A 13,891-nucleotide genomic window follows, 5' to 3' on the forward strand; every position below is an offset into this window, starting at 1 on the left:
GGATTCCAGCATTGCGGTGTCTCATCACACACAGCAACAACAACGCTCTCGAGTGTGCGGCAGGAAAACACGCGTTGAAATCAGCACGCCTGAGTGCTGTCGCTTTGGCTGGAGCAATAGACGGAAGCGAGAATCACGCACCGCTTTAATCAGTGTCGTCTACGTAGCAATCAGTACTACAAAGTTTACGCGGGAATCTGATTCCAGATCATCGAAACTTGTGGCACAAAGCAAAACAAGGAACCGTGGAATCAGCGCCCGTGAAAATCTGCGTCGTCACCACGGGAATCAGCGTTGTCACGTGTGCAGCAACAGGGATGCCGCCTGCTGCAGCGGCGGCGTGGCCCACACGTTGGGCCCGCGAGCAGCACGGCCTGTCGGCCCGAGAGCGACAGCGGCGACAGTGGCCGCCTCACCTAGTGGCGACCGGGCCCACCACTCCTGGCCCGTTCCGTCCCAGCTGCTCCACTGTGCGAGAACCGTTGTGCCTCGCGCGGCCGCCTCCTGCGGTGGCGGCAGGGCCCGCCGCCTCCTGGCGTGGCGGCAGGTGCCACGTGTCGCCTGCCACGCCTGCCGCCACTAGTGAGGGGGTCCTTTTTGATATTTTTATCTGCATATAGTCCTTTTTAGCAATAGCGTTCGGCAAGGGGTCCTTTTGAAAAAAAATCATTTCCTTGATCCACACAACGCAACAGAACAGAGTATGGATTCCTCGCCTTGGTCCAAAGGATAGAACTGACGATCTCCAAGGAGTCCTCGCCTTCGTCGTCAAAATCGGCAGCTGGGCCGCCGTGGCCATGGACGGGCACGATGGCAGTCTCCTTGCCTGCCACGAAACCTCACACCATATATTTCCGAGCCTGCACCCTTTCCGGTTCAAACTGTCCTGGCCTTGATGGTGGACTACAGACTACTCGGCCCGCCGGAGGCTCGCCATGCCGCGATGATCACGGTAGCGGCGCCGACCGACGAGGCGTTCTCATACCCGAAACATTGCAACGTGAAGAAGGAGAGTGGCGCGCTGGGGCCAGCGGGGAAGACGCGCACGAAGAAACGGTCGCCGACGTTCCCGTCCTCAGGGGACCCCTGCCTCGACTTCTTCTTCCGCGTGTTGCCCGCCACGCCGGCCGCCACCGTGGCCAGGCTCCTCGCCGCCGCGTGGGCCGCCGACCCGTCCACCGCGCTCCGCCTGGTCGCCAACCTCCGCGGCATGCGGGGCTCCGGCAAGTCCGACCGCGAAAGTTTCTACGTCGCCGCGCTCTGGCTCCACGCCCGCCACCCCGCCACGCTCGCGCGCAACGCCGCCTCCGTCGCCACCTTCGGCTACCTCAAGGATCTCCCCGAGCTGCTCCACCGGATCGTGCGCGGCGGCGTCTCCAACAAAGCAGAAAGGAGGACGGCCCTCCTTGCCACCGGCCGCCTGTTAGACTGTATTTACATGTGTATATTGTAACGTTGTATACCACCTCATTATATATATTTGTGATAGGCCACCCCTAGAGGGTTGTGCCGGTTCCCCCCAAAGCCTATTGTCTTACATGGTATCACGCTAGGTTACATCCGCTTCCGCCTAAAAACCCTAACCCGCCGCCGCCGCCACCGCCGCCGCGCCCGCCGCCGCCGTCGCCCGACTGCTATGACGTCCGCCGCCCCGTCAACCGCGGCTGTCGCGCCCTCGGCCACTGCGCCGCTGGTGGCGGAGGACGTCGCGCTGGCAGGCTTCGCGGCGTCAACCGCGGCCATCGCGCCCTCTGTCACCGCGCCGGCTGCCCCTCCGACTGTCTCCACGGTGTTCTCACCTCAGCCAGTCTCCTCGATGGGATCGCAGCCGCCGCCGCCGTTTCACTTCGGCCATCTCATCACCATCAAGTTGTCGTCGGACAATTACATCTTCTGGCGCGCGCAGGTTCTTCCGCTTCTTGGGAGTCACTACCTGCTTGGCTATGTCGACGGCTCTCTCCCTTGCCCTCCTGCGCTGGTTGACAGCGTGCATGGTCCGGTCTATAATCCGGCTCACCGTGTCTGGACAGGGCAGGATCAGGCGAACCTCTCCTCCATCCAGGGGTCGCTCTCTCCGGCCGTTGCTGGGCTTGTTGTCTTTGCCAAGACGTCCCACGAGGCATGGACTATTCTTGAGCGCTCGTTTGCGGCACAGTCGCAGGCTCGTGTATCTGGGCTCCGTCGCCAACTTGGGGAGTGTCAGAAGCTTGACTCCACCGCCACTGATTTCTACAACAAAGTCAAGAGTCTCGCCGACACGCTGGCCTCCATTGGACAGCCCCTCACCGACTCCGAGTTCAACTCGTTTATCGTCAATGGTCTTGATGAGGAGTATGACGCCCTAGTCGAGATCATCAATGAGAGGGGCAACTCCACGCCCATGCCAGCACACGAGGTCTTTTCACGCCTCCTGCTTACTGAGCAACGAGTCGAGACGCGCCGATCCAGGGGCAACGGCGCCCTCTCGGCAAACGCCGCCACCAAGGGTGGTCGCTCCTCTGCTTCATCCAGGGCTCCTTCGGGGCAGTCACCACCACCCGCCTCGGCCCCTCCTCCTACTGCGACGCTACCAGGGGCTGGCGGTCCACGTGTGTGCCAGCTTTGTGGTCGCGATGGGCACTGGGCCTCGAAGTGTCACAAGCGCTTCCAGCAGGGTTTTCTTGGTCTTGGCAATGACGGGAAGGATACACGCAACTTTTCTCGTCAGGTCGCCATGGCTGATCGTCCGCCGCCGCAGAAGCCACAGGGACACACTCAGTCCTACTCCATTGATCCCCACTGGTACATGGACTCTGGGGCGACAGAGCACCTGACCAGTGAGATGGGGAAGCTTCACACTCGTGAACCCTACCATGGCTCCGACAAGATCCACACCGCCAATGGAGCAGGTATGCACATCTCTCATATTGGTCAAGCATCACTTCTCACTAGACATGCCAATAGGAGTCTTCAACTTCGCAATGTTCTTCGAGTTCCATCTGTGACACGTAATCTTCTTTCAGTTCCTAAACTCACTCGTGATAATAATGTGCTTTGTGAATTTCATCCTTTTGATCTTTTTATTAAGGATCGGGGCACGAGGGACATTCTTCTTAGTGGGCGGCTCTGCCAAGGTCTCTATCGTCTGGAGCATCCTGGCGTCGCTCGCGTCTTCAGTGAAGTTCGGGTATCTCCGTCACAGTGGCATGCTCGTCTTGGTCACCCGGCCACACCTATTGTCCGGCATGTTTTGCGTCGTCATGAGCTTCCTAGTGTGTCTAGTAATAAAGATGTAGCAGTGTGTGATGCTTGTCAGCAGGGGAAGAGTCATCAACTTCCTTTTTCGGAGTCCAGTCGTGAGGTGAAACATCCTTTAGAACTTGTGTTTTCAGATGTATGGGGTCCTGCTCAGACTTCTGTTAGTGGTCATAATTATTATATCAGTTTTGTTGATGCTTACAGCCGCTTTACCTGGCTTTATCTTATCAAACGTAAATCTGATGTGTTTGACATTTTTGTTCAGTTCCAAAAACATGTTGAACGCCTTCTCAAGCACAAAATTGTTCATGTTCAGTCGGACTGGGGTGGCGAGTATCGCAACCTCAACTCCTTCTTTCAGTCGCTTGGGATCACTCACCGTTTAGCATGTCCACATACACATCAGCAGAATGGTTCAGTAGAACGTAAGCATCGTCACATTGTTGAAGCTGGTCTGACTCTTTTGGCCCATGCATCTGTTCCGTTTCATTTTTAGAGTGATGCTTTCACCACTGCATGTTTTCTCATCAATCGTACTCCCACTCGTGTTTTGAATATGAAGACTCCCATTGAAGTTCTCCTTAATGAACAACCGGACTACACCTTTCTCAAGGTGTTTGGGTGTGCTTGCTGGCCCCATCTCCGTCCATATAACAAGCGTAAGCTCGAGTTTCGTTCCAAGAAGTGTGTTTTTCTTGGTTATAGCTCTCTTCATAAAGGATACAAATGTCTTCATGTTCTCACTAATCGTGTCTACATCTCTCGGGATGTTGTGTTTGATGAGCATGTTTTTCCCTTTGCCAACCTCCCTGTGTCCACTATCGAGCCACCTGTCATGCATTCATCCTCTGTTGCTTCTGACCAATTTGATGATGTTGCATATTCTCCTCTATTGTTGCCTAACCATGGTGCAGGCACTGGTCGTGGGGCTCGTTTGGAGATTCTGGAAGCGCCATCTTCCTCTTCGTCGCCATCGCCTTCATCCTCGGCACCTTCTGTTGTGCATGAGGAGCACATGGCGCCCCTGCATGGCCTCGGTTTCCGTGCTCATGCACGGCCGATCGACGTCCTGGCCCGGTCGCCTCTGGCTTCTGGGCTGCCTTCGCCATCGTCGCGCCCTGCAACCCCGCCGACTGGGCCGGCCTCCTCGGTCCCCGTCTCGCCCAGGGCGTCGGGGCAGTCATCACCAGGCCTGGCCTCGCCCGCCCCTGCCTCGCCCAGGGTGTCTGGGCCCTTCTCACCAGGGCCGGCCTCGCCTGCTCTCGCCTCGCCAAGGCCGTCTGGGCCGGTGTCACCGGAGCTGGCCTCGCCCACCCTCGGTTCGCCCATGGCCTCTGAGCCCCTGTCGTCGGGCCAGTCTTCGCCATGCAGCCCGGAGTCGTCTGTCCCGAGCTCGCCTGAGGTGATTCCTACATTTCCGGCGACCGTCACGTCTCCGTCACCTTCGCCTCCGCCGGCTCCTGCTGCTGCTCTACGTCCACATACGCGCAGTCGGAGTGGCATTTTTCAGCCTAAGCAACGTCACGATGGCACAGTTGCTTGGTTAGCGGCGTGCATGTCTGCTGCTCTCGCAGATCCATCCTCTGAGCCACGCACGTATCAAGCTGCTATGCACATTCCTCATTGGAGAGAGGCCATGGAGCAGGAGTATCAAGCGCTTCTTCGCAATCAGACATGGACTCTTGTTCCTCCACAATCACGGGTAAATGTCATTGATTCCAAATGGGTTTTCAAAGTGAAGAGGCATTCTGATGGGTCCATTGAGCGCTATAAGGCTCGTCTGGTTGCTCGTGGTTTTTGACAGCGTTTTGGACTTGACTATGAAGACACCTTCAGTCCAGTGGTCAAGCCTACTACCATCAGACTTCTTCTCTCTCTGGCTGTTACTCGAGGTTGGTTTCTTCGTCAGCTTGATGTTCAAAATGCTTTTCTTCATGGTGTCTTGGCGGAGGAGGTTTACATGCGCCAGCCTCCGGGTTTCTCTGATCCGGATCGCCCTGATCATCTCTGTCGTCTGTCCAAGGCAATTTATGGTCTGAAGCAGGCTCCTCGTGCTTGGCATGCTCGTCTTGCAATGGCTCTTCGTGCTCATGGTTTTGCATCATCAACTGCTGACTCCTCATTGTTTCTTCTCCAAAGGCCTAAGGTTACTATGTACTTGTTGGTCTATGTAGATGATATCATTTTGGTCAGCTCCTCTCAGTCGGCTGCTACTGCGCTTGTTCGCTCACTTGGTGCTGATTTTGCGGTCAAGGACCTTGGGAAGCTTCATTACTTTCTTGGTGTGGAGGTTACTTCTCGTGCCGCTGGCCTTGTTATGACGCAGAAGAAGTACTCTCTGGATTTGTTGCAGCGAGCTGGGATGCTTAAGTGCAAACCGACGACTACACCCATGTCTACCACTGATAAGCTCAATGCTGTTGATGGTGTGCTTCTTTCTTCTTCTGATGCGACCGAGTACCGGAGTATTGTTGGTGGGCTCCAGTACTTGACGATCACGCGACCAGACATTTCCTATGTTGTTAACCGAGTCTGCCAGTATCTGCAGTCACCCCGTGACACTCATTGGTCTGCTGTTAAGCGGATTTTGCGCTATATTCGTTTCACGGTGGCTCATGGTTTGCATATTCGGCCGTCTGACTCTGGTTGTCTTTCAGCATATTCTGATGCAGACTGGGCTGGCAATCCGGATGACAGGCGATCCACGGGGGGTTATGCTGTCTTCTTTGGCTCTAACCTGATTGCCTGGAGTGCTCGGAAACAGGCTACTGTCTCGCGTATCAGTACTGAGGCTGAGTATAAGGCTGTGGCCAATGCCACATCAGAGATTATCTGGGTACAGTCCTTGCTTCAGGAGTTAAGTATACCCCAATCACAGCCTCCTGTTCTTTGGTGTGATAACATCGGTGCTACATGCCATTCTGCAAATCCGGTATTCCATGCCCGAACGAAACACATTGAAGTTGACTATCACTTTGTGCGTGAACGTGTCTCTCAGAAGCAACTACAGATCAAGTTTATTTCTTCCAAGGATCAACTTGCTGACATCTTCACCAAGCCATTGCCTTTGCCACAGTTTGAGACTTGCAGGCGCAATCTTACCCTTCTAGATTCATTAGAAAGTGGCTAAGATTGAGGGAGGGTGTTAGACTGTATTTACATGTGTATATTGTAACGTTGTATACCACCTCATTATATATATTTGTGATAGGCCACCCCTAGAGGGTTGTGCCGGTTCCCCCCAAAGCCTATTGTCTTACACCGCCGCGGCACCTTTGGCCTCGGGCGCTGCCGCGACTCACTCGGGCGCACCCGCAACTTCCGCAAGCGCAGGCCGCGCCCCAAGGTGGACCGTGCTGCGCGCGTCGGCACGGCGGAGGAGCGTCTCGCGGCAAAGCTGCGGCACGACCGGGAGCTATCGGCTGCGGCGGCCGTGTCGCGCCGGAGCAAGAGGGTGGATACCGCTGCGACGGCGATTCGGCGGTACTTCTGCGACCCCACGTATCGGCTCCTGCACGACCGCACGGCCGATCTGTTTGCCAGCCTCCTCGTGGAGGACATGCGCAAGCTCGCCAACGGCGACGTCCGGGAGCTCTCGCTCGCGGCGAAGTGGTGCCCGTCGCTAGGCTCGTCGTACGACCGCTCCACTCTCCTCTGCGAGGCCGTCGCGCGACGCCTCTTCCCCAGAGGCTCGTCGCTGGAGCTGACCGATGATCTCCTGGACGGGCATTATGCTTATCGCGCGCGCGAGCGCCTCCGTAGGACGGTGCTCGTGCCGCTCCGCCGCACGCTACAGCTCCCCGAGGTTTTCATGTCGGCGCGCGCGTGGGAATCGGTCGTGTACACGCGCGTTGCCTCCGTGGCCATGAAGAACTACCAGGCCGTCTTCCTCAAGCACGACGCCGAGCGCTTCAACGCTTACCTCGCCGATGTCAAGTCGGGCAAGAAGCGGATCGCTGCGGGCGCGCTGCTCCCTCACCAGATCATCGAGTCCCTCGGCGAGGACGGCGACGGTGCTGGCACCGGCGTGGCCGACATGCAGTGGCGGCGCATGGTCGACGACATGCGCGCCCTCGGCAAGCTCACCAACTGCGTGGCCGTGTGCGACGTGTCGGGCAGCATGTCCGGCTTGCCCATGGACGTCTGCGTGGCGCTCGGCCTCCTCGTGTCCGAACTCACGGACGACCCGTGGCGCGGCCGCGTGATCACCTTCAGCGAGCGCCCGGAGATCCACTTGATCACCGGCGACACCCTCTCCGAGAAGGTGAGCTTCGTGCGCGCCATGGAGTGGGGCATGAACACGAACTTCCAGGCAGTGTTTGACAAGATCCTGGACGTGGCCGTGGCCGCCGGTCTGCCGCCGGAGAGGATGGTGCGGCGGGTGTTGGTGTTCAGCGACATGGAGTTCGACCAGGCGTCGGCTCATCCGTGGGAGACAGACTACGAGGCGATCGTGAGGAAGTTCTCGGAAGCCGGCTACGGCTCGGCCGTGCCAGAGATAGTGTTCTGGAACCTGGCGTACTCCAAGGCCGTGCCGGTGATGTCCGGCCAGCAAGGGGTGGCGCTGGTCAGCGGCTTCTCCAAGAACTTGCTCAAGCTGTTCCTCGACGGCGGCGGCATCGTCACCCCGAGGACCATCATGGAGAAGGCCATCGTCGGCCCGGAGTACGACAAGCTCACCGTTTTCGACTGAAGAAGACAGCGGCAAAACAAAAACTTCCATATGTATGAAGCTGTATGCACTAAAAAGCGGCGCAATCTCATCAACTGTATTGCATTTGCATATGTCAAATCACAAGTTCACACGCTGCCACTAAATTAAGCACATTGCTACTACTAGCTCACTACTAATACATTCGAATCGTCCAATGATTCTCGAATGACACCGGTCACAATTTCTTGTTCCAAGTTCCAACAAGCCGCCTACGACGCCGTGCCGCCGCACGAGACGGCCGCCTTCTCCCGCCAGTCGAGCAGCACGGCGACGGCGACGTAGTGCGTGATGGCACCGACGAGCACGAAGACGTGGAAGATCTGGTGGCTGTGGCCGACGACGTCGAAGACGCCGGGGCGCCACTTCTCCGGCACGCGGCTGACGTAGAACCAGGCGCCGACGGCGTAGGCGAGCCCCATGGCCACCTCCAGCCCGAGGGCCAGGTAGCACGCGGTGTGGCCCCAGTTGATCCAGAGCGCGTGCACCGCCGGGATGACGCCGGACATCCCCATGGCGAGGAACAGCGTGGCGCGGAGGCGGCGGTACCGCGGCGAGGAGCACGACGGCGAGAGCAGCACGGCCACGACGAGCGCGCCGAGGACGGTGATGGCGGAGAGGTAGGCGACGCGCGCGGGCGGGTGGCAGAGGAACGCGTAGTACACGGGCGGGACGAAGGAGGCGACGATCATGATCGAGATGCCGGCGTAGTCCAGCTGCCAGAAGACGACGGTGGCGCGGCGCGAGTGGCACGCGAGGAGGTGCGCCGTCGCGCTGATGGCCAGGCACGCCATGGCGCCCACGAGGAACACCATCCGCGGCCACCGCGGCACCCCGTGCCCGCCCAGGGCCGCCGCCGCTGCGTCATGGCCCGGCAGGCCCTGCACCAACGCCACTGTTAGCGCGCGCTAATCATTTGAACAGAAAAATCTCAGCCTAGCATCTAAAATTACACTACTACTATCACATTTTGGCGAGAGAATATTTCGAGTAGTGCTTTGCGGGTAGTGTAAATGGCCCGGACAGATTCGTCGCCGGACGCAGAAATCAACGATAAGATGACCAGAAAGATTTTGCCACTTGGTCTTGTCTGCTCAACAGAACCAATTTGAGTTCAGACCGAAGAAGTAGCTGAAAGCGACGCTGCTTCTTGCAGGTGAGCAAACGTGAAAATGTTGCAACCAAAGAACCGTCTTTTTTTTTCGAAAAGGGTGACCAAAGAACCGTCTACTTCTTCTCTTGCATGCAGAGTGAATGTGATTGAGGAAGCGAGATTTGGTGCAAACACACAGAGGCAGCGTGTCTGTTCTGAACAAGACGACTACACGTCATGTTACGTTGCAGCAGAAGGTGAACTAGATTCGAAGTGCACAACTACACATGGCTCCTTGGTTCTGGTCGGTTGGTCAGGTTGCCGTCGACCAGGACAGGGATCAGGAAAGGACTCACCACTCACGAGTTGTCCTTAGCACAGAAGAACCTATCGGAAGATGGAGCCGATCTTATCATTAATCTAGTAGTACCTCCACCTCCTACATTCATACTTATTTTTCTAATGTCATTGTACATATTCTCACCTTATTTGTATCATCCACACGAATTATTCGTCAGTGCTATTTCAGAACACTTAAATGGAAGGGCAATTTAGTGAATTTCCTCTGGTAAATCCCTCAACCTTTGAGTTTTCTTAAACTCTCTATACTATGGTTGGTCAAGATAAATGGAGTCACACACTTCTTTGGTTTTGATTAATTCCACATTTCATGATTCCGGGTTGGTTAGAGATAAGTGGAAGGATATGTAGGACACGATCTTTTGCCCGTTTTCAAAATAAAATGAATAAGTAAAATAAATTAAAATATGTAGGACATGATCTTGCGGGCTCATCACTAACCACCACCCACACATGGGGTAGAGGTCCATGCAACAGTGATCATAACAGCATTGTTGTTACAGCAGAGGATCCCAACCCCATCGGATGGAAGGACATTACGACCATTCTACCTAATGAATTTTTAGTGTGTGAGGTCATTTTACTTCAAAGTAATTTCTAGGATTCTATTCTTATTTTTTTCACCTCTACAACTTGTTTATTTTCTATTAATGAAAAACCGTATGCAATTCCAAGAGGAGACTTCCATTGGGTCCCTTCTTATGGGATTTATTTTGTTTTTGTGTAAGTGACAACTATGAAATTCATCTAATATCCTTTAGCAATGTTGCAGGCTTCGCGCATTTTTCGTGTGCTGCAACTGGATAACTTTTACGACATATTCCTATATTTCTCCTATGATACAATCAGACAACTTCAAAGACATGCTTTTGTTTTTCTATCTTTTATCCATTTTGATGACAAGAATTTTCGGATGGAGGGAGTAGTTCTGTAGGATTTACTATGGCATCTCAAGTCTACTTTTTTTCTTCTAATTACCACGCTTTTATAATCTTGTAAAACAAAGAGACTCGCCCGGTGAAAATACGTCTCGCGGTATTACGGGAGCAAGTACAATTCTCTGAGCAAATTAAATTCCATGGTTGATGATTACAGAGCTATCTACAGGGAGCTGATTTGACCTGTTGTTCGCATCTGTGCATAGTTGCTTGACCAATTGTAGTGCATCCTCTACACTATAGTGTGAGGACATGGATCAAACGATGATCATGTGGGCAGCTCATATACACAGCTGTCCATGCATGTCTCTTTCTGCGTGGTGGGGATCTACATGATGACATTATTACATAGTACTCACTCGGTGCAGTTGTATTTAAATCATTGGTGGCACTACACTAGTGCTAACTGAATAATTAGGCTAGTCATAGTCACCTTGATAGAACTCGTATGAATTAACTAATCATGCTATCTAGCACCATCTGTCCCAGAATCTTGGGGACTACAGTTGTGAGAGAAAAATATGCAATGCTGGAAAAATTATCCGGAGACAAGATAAGGTACTAGTATCTCTTAGATGTCTGTACTGGTGCTAAAAAAAAGATGCGTTTCTTACCGATTGATCGCTCTTCCACGACGAATTAGCTGATCCCACCACGAACCTGCGAGAAAAATGAACGGCACGTAACTAGAGGGCCTTTTCATGAACAAAGTAGTAGCAGTAGTGCAGTACTAGGTTGCCATGGCACCTTGGTGGGAAAGGAACATCAATCAATCAAATTATCAAAGACTAAGAGGAAGGACCGTCTCAGACTTGGAACACCCCAACAAATCTGTGATTTGCGCCAACCGACCAATGCCAGCACTGCATTTGCAAAGTGCTCCGGCATGACGATAAGACGTGTGAGGCGGATAATGCACGGGCCATGTCCTCGTTCGTTTGGTGTGGCTCTCACGCATGCGATTGCTGCTTAGGACGGTGCGCTCTTGCCACATCTCACACGGGCAGCATCTAGCATAATCTTGCATTGGAATTAAAGTGTACTCGCGGCCAGTTGGAGACTTGGAGCTTAGCATCAGCAATGCAGAAAGAGTCGGTAGTGAACGAACGTGTGATTGCGCGCGCGCGCGCGCGTGCGTTCGGTTGATGGAACGAGCGCGCACACGTCCGGCGTGAGCGGGGGTTGTGTGTGACGTGCGCGCTCTCCGAACACACCACCAACTGCCCGCGAAACAAATTCGAGGTTTTTTCCCGTGTGACGTGTGAGCTGCGGTGGTGAGTTGATTCGCGTTTGCTTGGAAGACCGTTTCAAGTTTCAAAGCCGGGAGCGCCCGCTAATCACGTGCAAGGGAGTGGGAGTCAGAGGCGATCGAACCATTATTAAAGTTTGATGAACGAACGGAAACAATCATTTTCTTATTTCGGTGGACAGAGAGAAAAGGAAAGTCAAGTCGTGTGTTCTGCAGTGTAGGTGGTGCGTACCTCATGATCCCCGGCGCGGCGTCGTGGGCGGCCTCCGGGCCGCCGCCGGCGACGGCGAGCGCCAGGAACAGCAGGAACCCGCCCAAATGCCTGCGGAAATCACACGGCGCCATGTCAGATCAACGGATTGGCCGATCGATTGGTCAATTCGTGCGGAACATGTCGATGGATCGGAGGGGGGGCGCGGACGCACGTCCAGACGTTGAGCGTCTCGTTGTGCCAGGAGAAGGCGCTGAGGAGGGCGTCGCGGATGGGCCACTCGACGCGGTAGTGGCCGCGGATGTACTCGTTGTCCTTAAGGTACTCGGGGAGCTCCTCGTAGCCCACCAGCCGCGGCGGGGCCCTGCTGCGCCGGCCGCCCGCCATCGCCGCCGCCGCGGACGCCGCCTCCACGCCGCCCACCGACGGCGCCATGGCTCCCTTCTTCCGGCCGCCCCGCCTCGCCACCGCCTCCCCCGCGGTCGCCGTCGACCGCGCTCCCATGCGATGGGGCCGGTGCCTCTCCCTCTCCCTCTCTCTCCGGCTGCGTGCGCGCGCGCGGCTGCGTCGGGGTTGTCTGTGTCTGGTCCGCGGTTCGTGCGGGGGAGCCCGGGAGGTGGTGGTGGTGGTGTTATAGGCGGACTGACTATAGGGAGGCTATAGGGGGATGGGATGGGATGGGATGGGAGGAGACGAGGCCGCCTGGCGAATCTTGGCGGGGAGCGCGCGGCGCGGGGGTGGTGTGGTGCGGTCATGTTGCTGGTGGGTGTAGGCACGGGCGAGCCACCCACATGGATTTCTTCCTCCCTCGCACACGCTTGTCAAGCTACAGAGGTTACCGGGGGCTTTTGGCGCAGCTACTCGCCTAATGACCGTCAGATTTAATAAAGGGGAAAAGAAACGGATATGGATATAGGGTCTGTCTAAAACTCATCTAGATGTGACATAACGATGTCACATATAAATTGAAATCATCACCTGTTTATAGCCTTTTGTTTGTTTGTTGTTTTTCTTTTTTGGTATTGTATCGTCTAGGCCTTGTCTTTTCTTTTTTGTGTGACCAGCGTGCCCATAGAAACGCTCGCATGGGCAAGGCCCAGCTTGCCTCACACCATCACACGCATGCTTACTCTACGGCCTGTAGCTGATCGTACGTAGTAACGATTTGTGTTTTTTATTCCTTTTGTTTCTTTTATTTCCTATTTTTTCTTTTTTCTTTCAGGTGTATTTTTTCAGTTCTAATATATGCTAAAAAATTAAAAAACACACTGATTGTTTTTGGATATACGGTGAACATTGTTTTTAATACACACTGAACAAATTATAAAAGTACGGTGAACATAATTGTAATACACATTGAACAAATATTTAGTATATGATGACCTTCTTCTAATATAGAGTGAACTTATTTTCTATGTATTATGTATGTTTTTTAACGTATATACGGTGAAACTTTTACAAAATACTCACTGGAGAATTTTAAAATGTACACTGACGTCTAACAATAAATAAAACAATAGAAGAGGAAAAATAAAAAACTGGTCAAAAGAACTAGAAAAATGTTCACGTATTAAAAAAATATGTGGATTAAAACAATCATGGTTTGAACATTGTTTGCAAATTCGAAACATGTTATTTTAAAATGGACCCTAGTTGCGTATCATGGGTGAAGTTGCAACTAAGAAGAGTATTAGTCGGGCCCCCAATCGCATATCGAGGGTGGAGTTGAATAATAATAGGTACTTTAGAACATTGTTACAAGAGTAAATCACCTCTACAACTACAAACATTTTTGCAACCGGGGACCCTCGACAAACACACCCCCTAGTTGCGAGTCGATGCTCGGCATGCAACTGGGGACCCTCGACAAACACACGCATCCCTAATTGTGAGTCAATGCTCGACATGCAACGGGGGACTCTCGACAAACACGCACGCACGCACACACACACACATCCGTAGTTACGAGTCGATGGTTGACAAGCAACTGGGACCCTCGACAAACACACACACCCCTAGTTATGAGTCGATGGTTGACATGCAACTGGGGACCCTCGACAAGCACCCCTAGTTGCGAGTCGATGGTCGGCAT

The 13,891-nt window shown here is 54.0% G+C and overlaps 2 protein-coding genes across 2 annotated transcripts; one reads left to right on the forward strand and one right to left on the reverse strand.

The window, feature by feature from the left end:
* Positions 1–943: 943 nt before the first annotated feature.
* On the forward strand, positions 944–7,952 carry LOC119315756. Its single transcript, XM_037590251.1, has 3 exons — positions 944–1,418; positions 5,130–5,146; positions 6,542–7,952. Exons 1-3 carry the CDS (start codon positions 944–946, stop codon positions 7,928–7,930), a joined length of 1,881 nt encoding a protein of 626 aa, XP_037446148.1. The 3' UTR covers positions 7,931–7,952.
* Positions 7,953–7,997: 45 nt separating this feature from the next.
* LOC119316277 (heptahelical transmembrane protein ADIPOR2-like) lies at positions 7,998–12,490 on the reverse strand. The gene is made up of 4 exons (XM_037590583.1): positions 12,014–12,490; positions 11,821–11,910; positions 10,954–10,999; positions 7,998–8,829 (listed from the first exon to the last, which is right to left on the reverse strand). The coding sequence occupies exons 1-4, from the start codon at positions 12,301–12,303 to the stop codon at positions 8,161–8,163; spliced, it is 1,095 nt and encodes a 364-aa protein (XP_037446480.1). The 5' UTR covers positions 12,304–12,490; the 3' UTR covers positions 7,998–8,160.
* Between the last annotated feature and the right edge of the window lie 1,401 nt (positions 12,491–13,891).

The sequence above is a fragment of the Triticum dicoccoides genome, chromosome 6A (genome assembly GCF_002162155.2).
Source record: "Triticum dicoccoides isolate Atlit2015 ecotype Zavitan chromosome 6A, WEW_v2.0, whole genome shotgun sequence".
Lineage (NCBI taxonomy): Eukaryota > Viridiplantae > Streptophyta > Magnoliopsida > Poales > Poaceae > Triticum > Triticum dicoccoides.